Source organism: Camelus bactrianus, chromosome 21 (genome assembly GCF_048773025.1).
Source record: "Camelus bactrianus isolate YW-2024 breed Bactrian camel chromosome 21, ASM4877302v1, whole genome shotgun sequence".
Taxonomy (NCBI): domain Eukaryota; kingdom Metazoa; phylum Chordata; class Mammalia; order Artiodactyla; family Camelidae; genus Camelus; species Camelus bactrianus.
The window spans coordinates 20,059,778-20,072,664 of record NC_133559.1 but is presented as its reverse complement, the minus strand read 5'-3'; the positions used below and the strand labels follow the sequence as shown (position 1 = coordinate 20,072,664).

Genomic DNA, 12,887 nt, shown 5'->3' with positions numbered 1-12,887 from the left:
TAGTCCTTAGATTTTTTTGGCCCAGGTAAAGAGCACTGTTAGTGAGGGGTCCCCGTGGTTGAACGGGAGGTCCCTGCCCACATCGTCCATGCTGCCTCTCTCTGCCAGGGCTCACACAGGCCAGGCATGAAGTGAGTGGACCATGGAGTCTGGATGAACGGTGGTGTTTGTCTTAATATGCTACAGTGAGGCACGTTGGGAAGCGATCTCATCTAATTTAGACCAGGTAAATCTTCAAAAAGAAAATTCTGAATGAAATCTCAAACTTTGGGGAAGGCTTCAGATCACATACTTGGCAGGAGGGGCTATATTACCTTAATAATAAACATTTTACTTGGATAAATCTTTGGGATTTGTCTTTAATGATAGCTTAAAATTTCAGTGTTGGAATTATCATTTGAAGATTAAGGTATAAAAATAAGTTCTCTTTTCCTGTAAACTCGTATAAACTGATCTTCCAGCATTTACTGACATCAGTAAGACTCTTTCCTCTCAACGTGGCAACATTTCTTTGTCTTGTACTTTTATCCCAATGATGTGTTTCCCCCCCGACTCTGCCAAATAGAATGTGTGAGATTTCTGTGTTTCAGACCTACAATTTCTCCTGTAGTGTTACATCTTTTGTCTCCATAGTCTTACATACTTTATCTCTCAGAAAAGTAAAACAAATAGGAAAAAAATGTCTTTGTTCACTAATTATTAATGGGATTCCTGAAGACAGGCTGAAAATTTCAGGCTTCTGTGTCTTTTCTTGATACCCAGGATTTTTACTTCATCTTTCACTCTTCTGTTGGACAGACACTTCCACTGAAGATAATTATTCTCCACCAAATAGTGTCTTAAATCACAATGCTTTAAGAACTTAAAAGTCAATCATTTTCAATTTAAGCTCCTTAAAAGATCAAATTATGTATTTTTTCATCTTACCTGGTTTTGAAACAAACTTTTAATTTTGGTCTTCTTTAGAAAAAGAAACAGAACACATTTCACTTTTTTTTATATAGAATAAACTTTGTTTTTATTATAGACAGATCAAAAATAAAAGTTTTTATGTACATATGACATATAGTGCAAATGAAAGGCTTTTAAATACCACATGGACATGTTGTCAGAAACAAAAGGAGATGAGTGATGGGGGGTTAGGATGGTCGTCCTGGAACTGCAGGAGGGGGTCGCCTAGTGAAAACAAAACAAAATAACAAACAGAAAAACACAGATGCAGAGGAAGAAAACAATGTTTAAATTATAAAACAAATGCAAGTAAGAGCATGCAAAAATATCTCACAAAAATCAAATCCAAATCAGACAAGAAACAAGCAGACATGCAGGGGAAATGAGAGAGGACCACATGGCACCATAAGCAGCTCCTAGCACGTTTCCTGAACCAGCCGTGTGCTGGGTTTGAGCCAGCTGAGCCCACTCGAAAGCCTTATTATTTTGTACCAAGGATGATAAATCCACACCATCCTATTCAGAGCAATGGGAACAGGACCAGAGCCACGTACCTTTATAACTTGAGTATTTGTTTCCTAGCCCTGATTTTGTGATTTCAGTAAACGTTGTGAAATCTCCACGGGGGGGAGGGAGTGGACACAGACATACGACCAGTGAAAAAAAAATTTTTTTAAGATGAAGGAAATTAGAAGGTGGCAGGAGATCAAATGAGCAATGTAATCACAATGCAGAAAATATCAGGGGCCGACCTTAGAGGATTTGTAAAGCAGAATTTGCTCCACGTGAAAATCCTGATGTGACAGCCTTTCCAGGCCCAGGGAAAACTACGAGGCTACATCTGGTCCATGGTGACCCCAGGATTCCGTGAGATTTCCCTCCGTCTCACACTTAAGGGCAACTGAAGGTCTCATTTATTTTGAATGGGGTCCAGGGTAAATGAAATTTGGTTTGCTGGCTCTTTCTCTGTATCCCTAGCCTGGCTGGCATCTTGTCCCACTGCTTGTGAAGTAAGGGTCCAGAGCTGTGCTTCATTTTGACATCAGCCCCTCTGGATGATGTGATGCAAGGAAGATACAGTAAATGCTATGTGGCAACGGACAGTTCTGTAAGTAAGAAAACAGCAGGCCCAGTGAAGCTGCCCCACGGGTTTCCAGCAGACATCTACATTTAATTTCCTTTTTCTAAACCGGTTGGTAATGAGCTCAACATTACGGCAAGCCATAGAACTCAGAGGCTGGTTCAGCACCCTGCTCCCTGCGGAACTTCTTTCTGGCTACACATCCAGGTGTTCAACAACATACTCACTTCCATTTTACTTCTGTTAACACCTCAGTGAGTGGAGCAATGAGGTCTACAAAAATACAAAAACAAAAACAAAACTGCTTTTTCATCTTCTAGGAGATGTTAATGGATCCAAACTTACTGGGCTATTTCTGAGCAGTGGTTAAAAAAAAAAACAAAAACGATCTTACCTTCCCCAAAGTCCAAGACCAATTTTAATTTGGTCCAATTTAAGCTGGCTGCACTTAAGGAGGCCTCCCATCCATTTAAATGATGAAGAACTTGTTATTGGTCCATAACCTTTCAACTGCGGGGGGTCTGCAAGCCTTTAGCTTTAGAGATCCAGGTAATGGGTGTCCCTGGTGTTTTCATGAAGAAAGTGTAATTAAATTCCTGTCAGGCTCAATGAGATTTATCACCTGCCCAGTAGACAGAAACTATTTTTGAGTTCTGAAGGGGCTTTGGAACACTTTAATGACCTCAGCAGGGCGGGGAGGTAAGCCATTAAACTGAACAGCGAGTCCACAGTGCTGAAGGGACATTTTGTTAGCACAGGCCAGAGCGCTTTCCTGTCTGAGTGCGTTCGGTGTTCTAGGCCAGAAGGAGGATCAGAAACGTTACGTCGTGGAGGACACTTCACGGACAGCCAGGATCTCTGCTGTGGGCAGCAGCGTGACGTTTGTCCCCTTTGCTCCCTTCTCCTCCTCTTCACTCAACCTGCATCTAACTTTCCTCTCGTTGCCAAAAAATCATTGTGGACGAGGACACCGTACCGTGGATCAGAGTGACTTTTGTTCTGTCTGTGTTGTGACCATTTCTTTTCCAGAATTTTCTGTACAACTTAACACAATGTTGAAGTGTTTGAAGGCAAGGGCTGAAAATACTGAGGGTTTTTATAGGAATGGCTACAAAGGCGCCTCATGTGGTTGCCGCCTCTAACGTGAACGGTGGAGTATTGAGTCGGGACACCGAGATGCTGACCCGTCTTAAAGCTCATCATTGTCAGCATTCACCACACAAGCAAACTCCACGCACTCAAGATTATAATTTCAGGTTATACTTTCTTGAGCTTTCTGAAAAATGACTTCATAGAATCGTTTGGCCAAAACAGGAAAGGTAAGGTGGCAGGACAATCAGTCTCTGGAACATGGGCATAATTCCTATATGAAAGGTTTAATTATGAACACGAATGATGAATTACCCACATCCTCTGGGATCTACCTCAGTGCTGCAGTCCGTTCTTATGGTGACATTCCTCCGGCAAAAACCCCAGGAAGGTCTTTCTTTAAATAATGTGTATTTTTTCTTTTCTGTTATCATCTCACAAAACACTCTTTACCTGTTCTCTTTGCCAATCACTTAGATAACTTAATATCCCAGGGCGGTGGGTGAGGCGGAAGGCTTGGGAAAGAAAGGCAAGAAAGCAATATGAATACTCATGCTTCTCAACTCCTCTCTGATGATCTTAGCTTTAGAGTCAACCTAGAGCCCTCCTTCTGCAAGAAGACAATGGGGTAATGTAATTAATTTAAAGGGGCTCATCTTCGGAGACGGAGAGAGAAAAGCTAATACTGAAAAGTATCTGAGGCCTCCACCAGGCTCCCTAGGAACCGCTGTGTGTATGTCTCTATCTGCTCCTCTGGGACCTCCCTCCCGGGGTCTCAGACACCACTGTGACCAAAGACAGAGCTCCAGGAGGACTGTCCTGAGTTGGGAGCTCTGGTTGCTACCTACTACATTTGATTTTATCACACAACTTTGTGTTAGTGACAGCCTGACTGATCTCACTCAGTGCCTTTTCCTTCTGGCCTAAAGCCACTAAAGCAGTGTTTCCGAAGGCACATCCCTCAGAACACTGGTCTTGGGAGAGGCTCTAGGAACAAAGCATTGTTAGTCAAAAAAGTCTGAGAAACACGTAGACAGTAAGCCTGCAATCTGATATTAAAGCTTCTGTAAAGTCTTCCAGTAAAGAAACAATTTTTAGTCACCATTTCCCAAGTATATTTAATCAAGAAATCCTTGGTGTATGTGTGTGTAAAACTTATTAAAATCCCATGGAATGGATTTTGGGAAATCCCAAATTAAGGCTGTAGTTTTAGCCAACGTGTCTTGCAGGTACTGTAGGTATCAAGCTGCCTGAGTGTGAAAGAACACCCACGAATGGCCTTAAAGGTGGCGATGCCAGGTGTGGGATGAAGCCAGCACTTCCCAGTATGAAATTCAAAGATTCCGGCAGAAAAACAAGAATCTCAAAAACGATCTGATATTTACACTGTCGTCAGAACTACTTTTAAAATACAAATGGGAATTTGCCAGACAGTTACAGTAAGGTCCTTTGGTTTTGTTAATTTCCATCAAGAACAGTTCTGAATATGGAATCATGCAGTCACATACACACACGCACACACGCAAAACACAAGTGCACAGCACGATCCTCATCGTGACTCTCCCTTCCATTCACAAGTCTCCCTTGAAGGCATTGATGGCTCCACCCATGGAAGATGGGTCGATACGAGAAAGAAATTACAACAGGAAGGCGTGAATTAATCCAACAGTCTTTCCCATTCATCTTGTCACAAAGAGCTTATCCTGAACACAGAGGGAAAGGGAACCAGCATTCCCCACCCTCCTTCCTGCCTTCTGCTTCCAGATGGCAAAATCTGGGTCTACCTATGTTGATAGGGGGCCTATCATTGAAACTCTTGTAACAAAGGACCATTCTTTAGTCTCTGGAAACCCGGTTAGGATAAGGACGTGTGACGACTGAATACTCTGCCATTATCTTAATATTGGGGGAATGGAAAGGGGTAACCTCTCCCCTCAATGCCCAATGACTAAACAATGGAGGCCGGCTGTGGAGTCAGGACCTCAGTTGTTTTCTGTAAGAAATGTCTTCTGTAGACCTAACGTTTGCACAGAGTACTCTTCCTCCTGCTACTTCCCAGTTTTTCATGACCACCTCCCTTTCAGTAGCAAAATATCACGGTGCGTCTTGGCAGGTGTCACTTTGCACCCTCCAGCTGTCCAAGGTTTATGTCCTTTAACCTACTAGAACAATGACTTCAAATCAGGACTAAAACGTCTCCCGCTCTCCTGCCCTTGATTTGTCTAGTTTGCGCCCGTTAAAAATCCCATCCTTCCCCAAGTTCATGACAGTAACGCCAAATGCCACCTTTCTCCGCATTGGTAATTCTGGGCCAACTGGATCAAAAGAGTCACAAATATTTAGAAGTCTCAGATCTTACCGATAAGCATAGACACGACTCAGATATGTACAGGAATGGGGAAGGGGGAGTCCTTCAAATGTTATCATTTATTTCAGGTTCAGAAATACAGCTTCACATTTTCACAATAGGTACATGTGGCCTTCAAGAATGATACAGGCTTTAGGAACTTGCTCCAAAAATTCCATTCACAGAGTCCATCCATATATCAGCATTAAGAAATCCTGAAAGTGCCAAGAAGACAGTGGAAAGTATTCCGGCTCAAATTAATTCATCAACAGAGAAGATAAGATTTTGCTTTTGTACACTGCTTCTTTATATACAAAAAGCAAAAGAGGATATTGATTCAGAAAAGGGAGAGAAAAGAAACATAGACAAGCAAGTAAAACAAAGGCCGTATGTGTGAAATTAAATGCAAATCAAGTAACGGTGGAATTTCTGCTTGGGAGGAATCCTTTCTATCAAATTGGCAACAGATAACGCAGGAGGTTAGACAGAGTAATTTTATCATAAGTTTAAAAACATGATATAATGTGCAAAGTTTAAGGAATATGAGGGTAAAAATCAGAAAGAAATGAATGCCTTGGGCCGAGCCACGTGTGAAATCCCAGATCAGACTGGCGAGAAGTCTCGCCAATATACCAATGTGAACAGGTCCTAAGACAAACAGGAGACTCTTCCTTGAGTTTCCTCTCTCTTGCTCTCAAACATACACACCTTCCTACACACACATATACATATATAAATATCAATGCCTATACTATATATGCTTCAAAATATTCTTAAAGTTTCACAATACAGAGCACCACATAATTTTAAACATACCAGTTAGACACGATGACTGAAGATTATCTAGAAGACACATTTGAGCTTTTAAGAAAGAAATGAGTGATCTAAGTGACCCAATCGTTGTTTCTCTGAAATCATCTCGCTTCCTTCACATTCAACTCTGAGCTCACAGCTTGCAGTCCTCTTGGTGAAATGATATAACTCATGGCTTGAGTCTCAAACATTATCTTCTTTCACTGAGCTCCACAGTTGAGAGGTCTAGTATTTAGGTATTATTCTCCACGTTAAGGAGATGCCTGTCAATGTCAAATAATTGTATTGTTTGCCAAGTGAAAAATGTGTACCTGAAAAAGGGGATGGATGACCTGCCTCTCAGGTATCACATAACTTCTTTCCTGCATTTTAAACAAATTTACTCAGAATCCTCTACTTGTATCATATTGCTGTTTCCCTCTACTGCATTTTTTTTGACATTTACCGTTGAGAAAAAAAATGACTATGTAGACCAACTTAGCTTTCTAAGACTCAGCCCAGCAAGCGAAGAATAATTTATGATTCTAATCAGGGTTCTTAAAGGTAGGCTTCCAGATCTGACACTTGTTTTGCCCTATGTTGGCAAAGATAATTTCTCCTTAGATAACAGTGCTGTGGATTCAGATGTAAATGCCTGTCAGTGTTATTCTGCCATGTTGTCATGGAAATTCTGAGCTCTGCGTCTCTCAGAATGAATCTGCAGAAAATGTGGTATATCTCACGTACGTTATGAGAAATGAACCATCGTTATCACGTGTTATGGCAAATACTCTAAAGCTAACTCTTGTATTAGCACTGTTTAAAAAATAGATTCATACCCACACGTACAAAGCACACGTGTACATAAATATTTACACCCATACATATACATATATGTACAATACACATACAATCACACTCATGCTTGTGGTATTTTAACATGTGATTTTAAACCTACTTACCCAGAGGGGCACAAAATATATGTACTTACAGAAACAAATATACTATGTAATTCCAAATATATGCCGTATACATAGAGACACATGCATAGAAGATGTGTGTGTACACAGAAAACATCAACATTTATCACATACTGGTATTAGGTCCCATTTCATATTTGAGAATTATGGCTACAGTCTCTACTAAAAAGTCATAAAATAATCTATATGACTACTTTTTAATTCTAAGGTCAGAAGGCTTACAGTTATATCACAGGAACTTGGTTTTATTATAATGCCTTGGAATAGGATGAGCTTGTATCTGAACAAGCAGGCTATATGCTAATTAAACAGACCCTACCGCTCCTTTTCTATGTTACGAAACACAGCTAAAAGCAATATTCAGAGGAGTAGCCTTGGTAGCTGACTTCTGGAAAGGTAACTTATCTGTTTTAAATCAATAAATACTATGTCAATCGTCTGTCCACAATTGAGTAAATGGTTATTCCAATTAGTCAATAATGCACAATTTAGCATGTGACAGTAAAATAGATGTGCCTATCAGATAAACATCAGTTAATTTTTCCAAATCCTAAAAACACTGCATGTTTCCTTACACTAGACGTGATGGATCTGCATCTGTTGTATAGACAACGTCAGAGCAATCAGCTGGGAGGAACTTACACGGAAGATTTGAAGTGTATGGGAAATACTTAGAAAGCTCATTAAGCTACATTGCCATCTTAAGCCCTGATATATACACTGTACTTCAAACACTGCACATTCTAGAGCTTCTGACTTCATTTATATTGGCATCTCATTTGGGCAGGATGCAAACCCTTTGGGAAATGGCATTAATACTAATCATATGACACAGGACTGCAGTAAACTGGAAACATTCTCCAACATGACTGCTGAAATCCCAGGGGAGGCTGGGTTCTACCAGAAATAACTTAGAAGTAAAATAAAACAAAGATGTACACACAAGAAGAGATAATTGTGACAGTGAAACTGTGGGATTATAATCTGAGAGCAAAAGCCAAAGATGACACATGCATAAAGTCAGTGGAAAGAAACTTGGAAAAAAAATCTCCAATTTTCTTTGACATGGTTTGTGCTGATCTGAGAACACACCAGTGGTTATCCGCAATATTTTCCTTTAACAGAAGGACATTTTTGAAATACAGCAAAACACAAAGTCATAGGTTGCTCAAAGCCAAACCCTGAAGTATATAATCCGTTAGCTGCCTATTTTAGAGAATTCAAAGGAAGAAGCAAAGGGAATCCTAAAAAGAGAATTTTATGAAAAGACCTCACTGTAGCTTATTCATATTACTGTGGACGTTTATTTAAGATACCTCCATTTAGCTGCGACACTACTTAAAAATACAGTATGTTTCTCGCACATCCATTCCATTCACAAAGAGTTAAATTTTTTTCAGCAAGAAAAAATAAGGTAGAGAGAAGATTTATGGTGGTGTTCTTCATACAATCACTTGTAATTTAAAAGCTGAAATTCCCTTTTTGTAAATCTTGTATTCTCTGATTTTTGCTTAAGTGGGCTGATTTTAACCCCTTATAATAAGTTCAAAACAATGCCATTCCACTTGGCAAGTTCTCTTTTTAATAATGGTTAAAAGTTTCTACTTCATACTTTATGAGTGTCTGCTTTGGGTATAAACTACACAGGAAATTAAAGTTAAGTTAACATACAAATCATGTTTGCTGCTTTCAAAGGGAGACATTTCAGTTGGCAAAACCTGACTTACTTCTGCAGAATATGAAGTGGTGTCATGGGACACAACTATTCAGTGAATACTTGGTCTGCTGTCTGGGAACAGTTAGCAGACGGAATTCCAGTTGGCTTCTGGCTGTTTCCTACATGCTAATCACCCAGCCCTAGGTAGTCCAAAACTCAGCCTCCAAACTGAACTATTAACCCCCAGCCGAAACTGCTTTTGTAAATTCTGGAAATGTTAGAATTTGCCAATTTGCTTTAAATTTCAATGTCTTAATACAGTTTTCTGGGAAGAGACTCTGAAGTTGTCCGACTGTAGGAGTGTGAGCTCTGCTCTTAGACCATCGTATCTTGTACTAAATGACTTTTCTTTCCATGCCAGGTCCCATTCTTTAAATATGGTTATCCCATAGTAAGGCTCAGGATTTATTAAGAAAGTCTAGAATGGATAAAGAGTTACATTAAACCTGTTTTAAAGGTAGGCTAAATTTTTACATTAGGGAATCACATATTAGCTTGGAAAAAGAGACGTATTTTTGCTCTAGCTAACTAACCAAATAAATCAACAGGAATTAGTGTCAAAGTGTAGTTATCCATGCCTTAAATTAGATCACTAGAAAAAATTAAGTATTTTCCGTGTCAGCCTTCACTGTAACCTATGAGGAGGTAATTATATAAGTGAATAAAGAAATTACATTTGTCCGAACACTTCTAGAGATGTGATATTTTGCTTCTTCCTTGAACTCTGAAATTAACTAGCCAAATTTATTGACCGACTACCAAAAAACAAGTTCTCATTCATTGTTGAATATGCTTTTGGCATGAAGCAAAACATATTGGCACGAGAAACCCTCTAGAGCAAGCAATGCATTAACTTTTCCCTTGTAAACCACCTCGTGCTTCTGGTAAAGTTTTATGCTTAAGGAATCCTAATTTTTAAAAAAATCACTTCATAGCAGTCTTATGAAACAAAGAGGAAAGAAAAAAGGATCTAAATAGGTAATTATGGAGTAGGTGGAAACATTAATAATAGACAACATAATTTCCATCAGTCAAAACAGAATGTGGGAAAATAAAATATGTATCATTTAGGTCTAAGCCCATCATCTCTTATCTCTTAAGAGTTACACGGAATGGACTGTCTGGTAGGTAACCTGGGAAGCTCGTCCAAAGCAATTCCGAATATATGCTGGGGTAGGTCAAAGGTCCCCAAAGGAGAGGGCTGCCAGACAACCTACCTTGATCGAGACAACATACAGAGCCTCAAAGGGTCAGCAGTTTTCAAGAGTTAAACCCCCAAAGTCTGACAAACCATGAGCAGTGAAGGTAAGTGATGGATGCATTAGTAAAACTGGTTACTTGCCTACTGATGTCCACACATGCGACTACTCATGATTTACTGCAACGGTTATCAAATATTTTGCTTTCGCGTAACTCATTAGTAATTAATTGCCATGCCAGACACTTCGTTTAGTCTAACAGGGAGGATTCTAGTGGACGGATTATAGTGGGACGAGTTGGTGATGGGGGTGGTCTCCGGCTAGAAAGAGAGAAAGAGAAAAGTAAAGAAACAAGTAGAATATCTAGTAGAAGGTTGTCCCAAAGACATCGAGAAAAAGAGCCATCACGCGCATGCGCATGCACTGACAGGCCAGCGGGGGTGGTCGCCACCTGCAATGGTTTAACACGATCACCCTTCATTCACTCAGCATGTTGTAACAAAAGTGAGGTATTCTGTCATATGCAGAATCTTGCTAGAAACTGAAGTTGTCCCTCCCAGTACTAATAAAAATGTTAAATCATTTAAAAGCCATCTGAAATACACTGCATATTTCTCGGCCAACAGCCTATGAACTGTGCTACATTACACCCACTCCGAGAATGAATAAGGTATTGAGGCCTCAGAGATTGACAGGGTTTGGATTTTTATTGCCCTTTATGTAATATTCTCCTTCTTTTGCTCCCTGTCAGGATGTTAATTATCACTTTTCATTGCCTTCAGCAATAACTTTCTCCAATTTGTTCTACATTTTACTTCTAATTTGCAGGGCACTAGAAAACCAGAAAGGTTTTTGAATTCTCTGCAATAAGTGCTAAGAGGCTCAGGGTGAGTGCCTGAGTAAATTGCTCGAGCTCTGGCTCCTATTCTGGGTCTTAAAATTTTTATTCTTAGTAGCAGTATTGCTCACTTTCTAGTGGGTAATGGTGTTTCTAATAGCTGAGGTCACTGATAAACAGACTTCAGATAATGAAATGTTACTGTAGCTGAGAATCTCAGCTTTACCAGCTAATACTCTTTATTCCCTGAACCCATATATTTATTTCCTAATGTATTCATAAGCTTTCTGTTTGTGGACTTGACTGTCTTATGTAACGTCTCAGAGAGTAATATTTATAACCAACAAAATTCAACAAATTCAACAAACAGAAACCTTTCTTCTTCATAAAACTCTTCCACTGATGTTTTTTCTGAAAGACCCCTTCTGGAATTACAGTCATGTCATGTGTCCTGAAATTTTCTTCTGGACTGGAAACACTAAATTGAGCAAATCAAATGTTCTTTCTCCAGATGAAGGAGTAAAAGTTAGAAAAGTTAAAGAAGACAGTTGTGAAATGTTAAAAAAAATTACAAAGCTAGAAAATAACATCAGATGGCCAAGGAAGAAGCAAAGCAAAAGAGATACTGTCGCTTAATGGTCAAAATACTGTCCTCTTAGGCACAAACTCACAGATAATAGGAGAGCTCCTTTTGTCTCCTGCACTTGAGAAATATCCAAGAGGCTTTAGAGGAAGGGTTCCCTTGGGAAAGCGCATTCCAGTTTAATCTCTTATACTAGTCTTATTACTAAGCTGACACTCAATTTCTGAAGGTGTAATTAGAGATACTTTACAGGCACAGTTTACAAAACTAAACCAATCACTCTGAGTAAACAACTAAGTCCTCTTCCTGCAGAAAGGCTCCTGGCTACCGCGACCACCTGTAATGTTTTGGCAATTTCCTGCTGGGAAAAATCGTTCCATAATTTCCTTTTCACTTATGACCATGCAAAAACACCTGCCCTTTCACTAGCAGATTGCTCATTTTCATTTAAAATGGCCATATTTATGAAACTTATGGCCCAAATTTGAACCTGCATCCTTTCCTGCTTTGATGTGAAGTTTCTAGAGGCCAGAGGTTACGTCCACTTGACTTGTTTCATAGAGTGTTTAGCCTGGTGTTGCCTGCAATTACGTCCTCAATATGCTCCTGTTCGTCTGCGGAAACTGCTCTTCATCCTTCAGGGCTCACCTTGGTGAAGTCTTCTGTGACCTACCTTCCCCCATCTGGATACAGTGGCTCCTGTAGCATCTCAACATATTTCTGTAATTAGGTTTATGTGTTTACTTCCTTGTTTAGAAATGGGCTTTGTCTTCCTCATCTTTGTGTTCCTGTAGTGTCTAGCTCAGTGCTTATCATTTAGCCAATGAATGTGTGACGACTGAATAAGAGGAAGTTACTCCTAGAAGTACGAAACAACTTACGAGTGTTTGTGCTAGCCACTGACGTTTACCTTATGAGGGTAAATACCTTAAAGGGTATTTTATTTTAGTAAGTCATTGCTGTCGCAAAAAAAAAAAAAAAAAAAGCTACAGTGGTATGTAGGCTTTGACTCTTGGAAACTCTACTCACAGGATATTTGACTGCAGAATTGTTTAGTAGATGTTTGTAACAAATACTAAATAATAGGTCCTTCCTCAGGGACTCTGACAAGTAGTCACGTGACCTACAGAGATATAATCCTAGCATTTAAGCAGTTATAGGGGGGGCAAGGAGTCGGCCAGAATTTGAACTTGAAAAAGGGAAACTCTACCAGAAGATTCGATAATAGGATGGACTTAGAGGATTTTACTTGAAAAAAGTAGATCTTAAACTGCAAATGCAGTGACAGGCAGGATACAGTGTGGCATGGT

At 39.7% G+C, this 12,887-nt stretch overlaps 1 protein-coding gene across 3 annotated transcripts in view; it reads right to left on the bottom strand.

Moving 5' to 3' along the window:
- Positions 1-1,004: 1,004 nt before the first annotated feature.
- Positions 1,005-12,887, bottom strand: part of DNM3 (dynamin 3) — a 459,598-nt gene continuing 447,715 nt past the window's right edge. For 2 of the 3 annotated variants that reach the window (XM_074349798.1, XM_074349799.1), the window contains one exon: positions 5,517-10,476. In XM_074349798.1, coding sequence (XP_074205899.1) covers positions 10,407-10,476 — 70 coding nt within the window. In that variant the 3' untranslated portion in view covers positions 5,517-10,406. Of the gene's footprint in view, positions 1,177-5,516; positions 10,477-12,887 lie in introns of those variants that run through there. The other variant, XM_074349800.1, reaches the window with a different exon arrangement.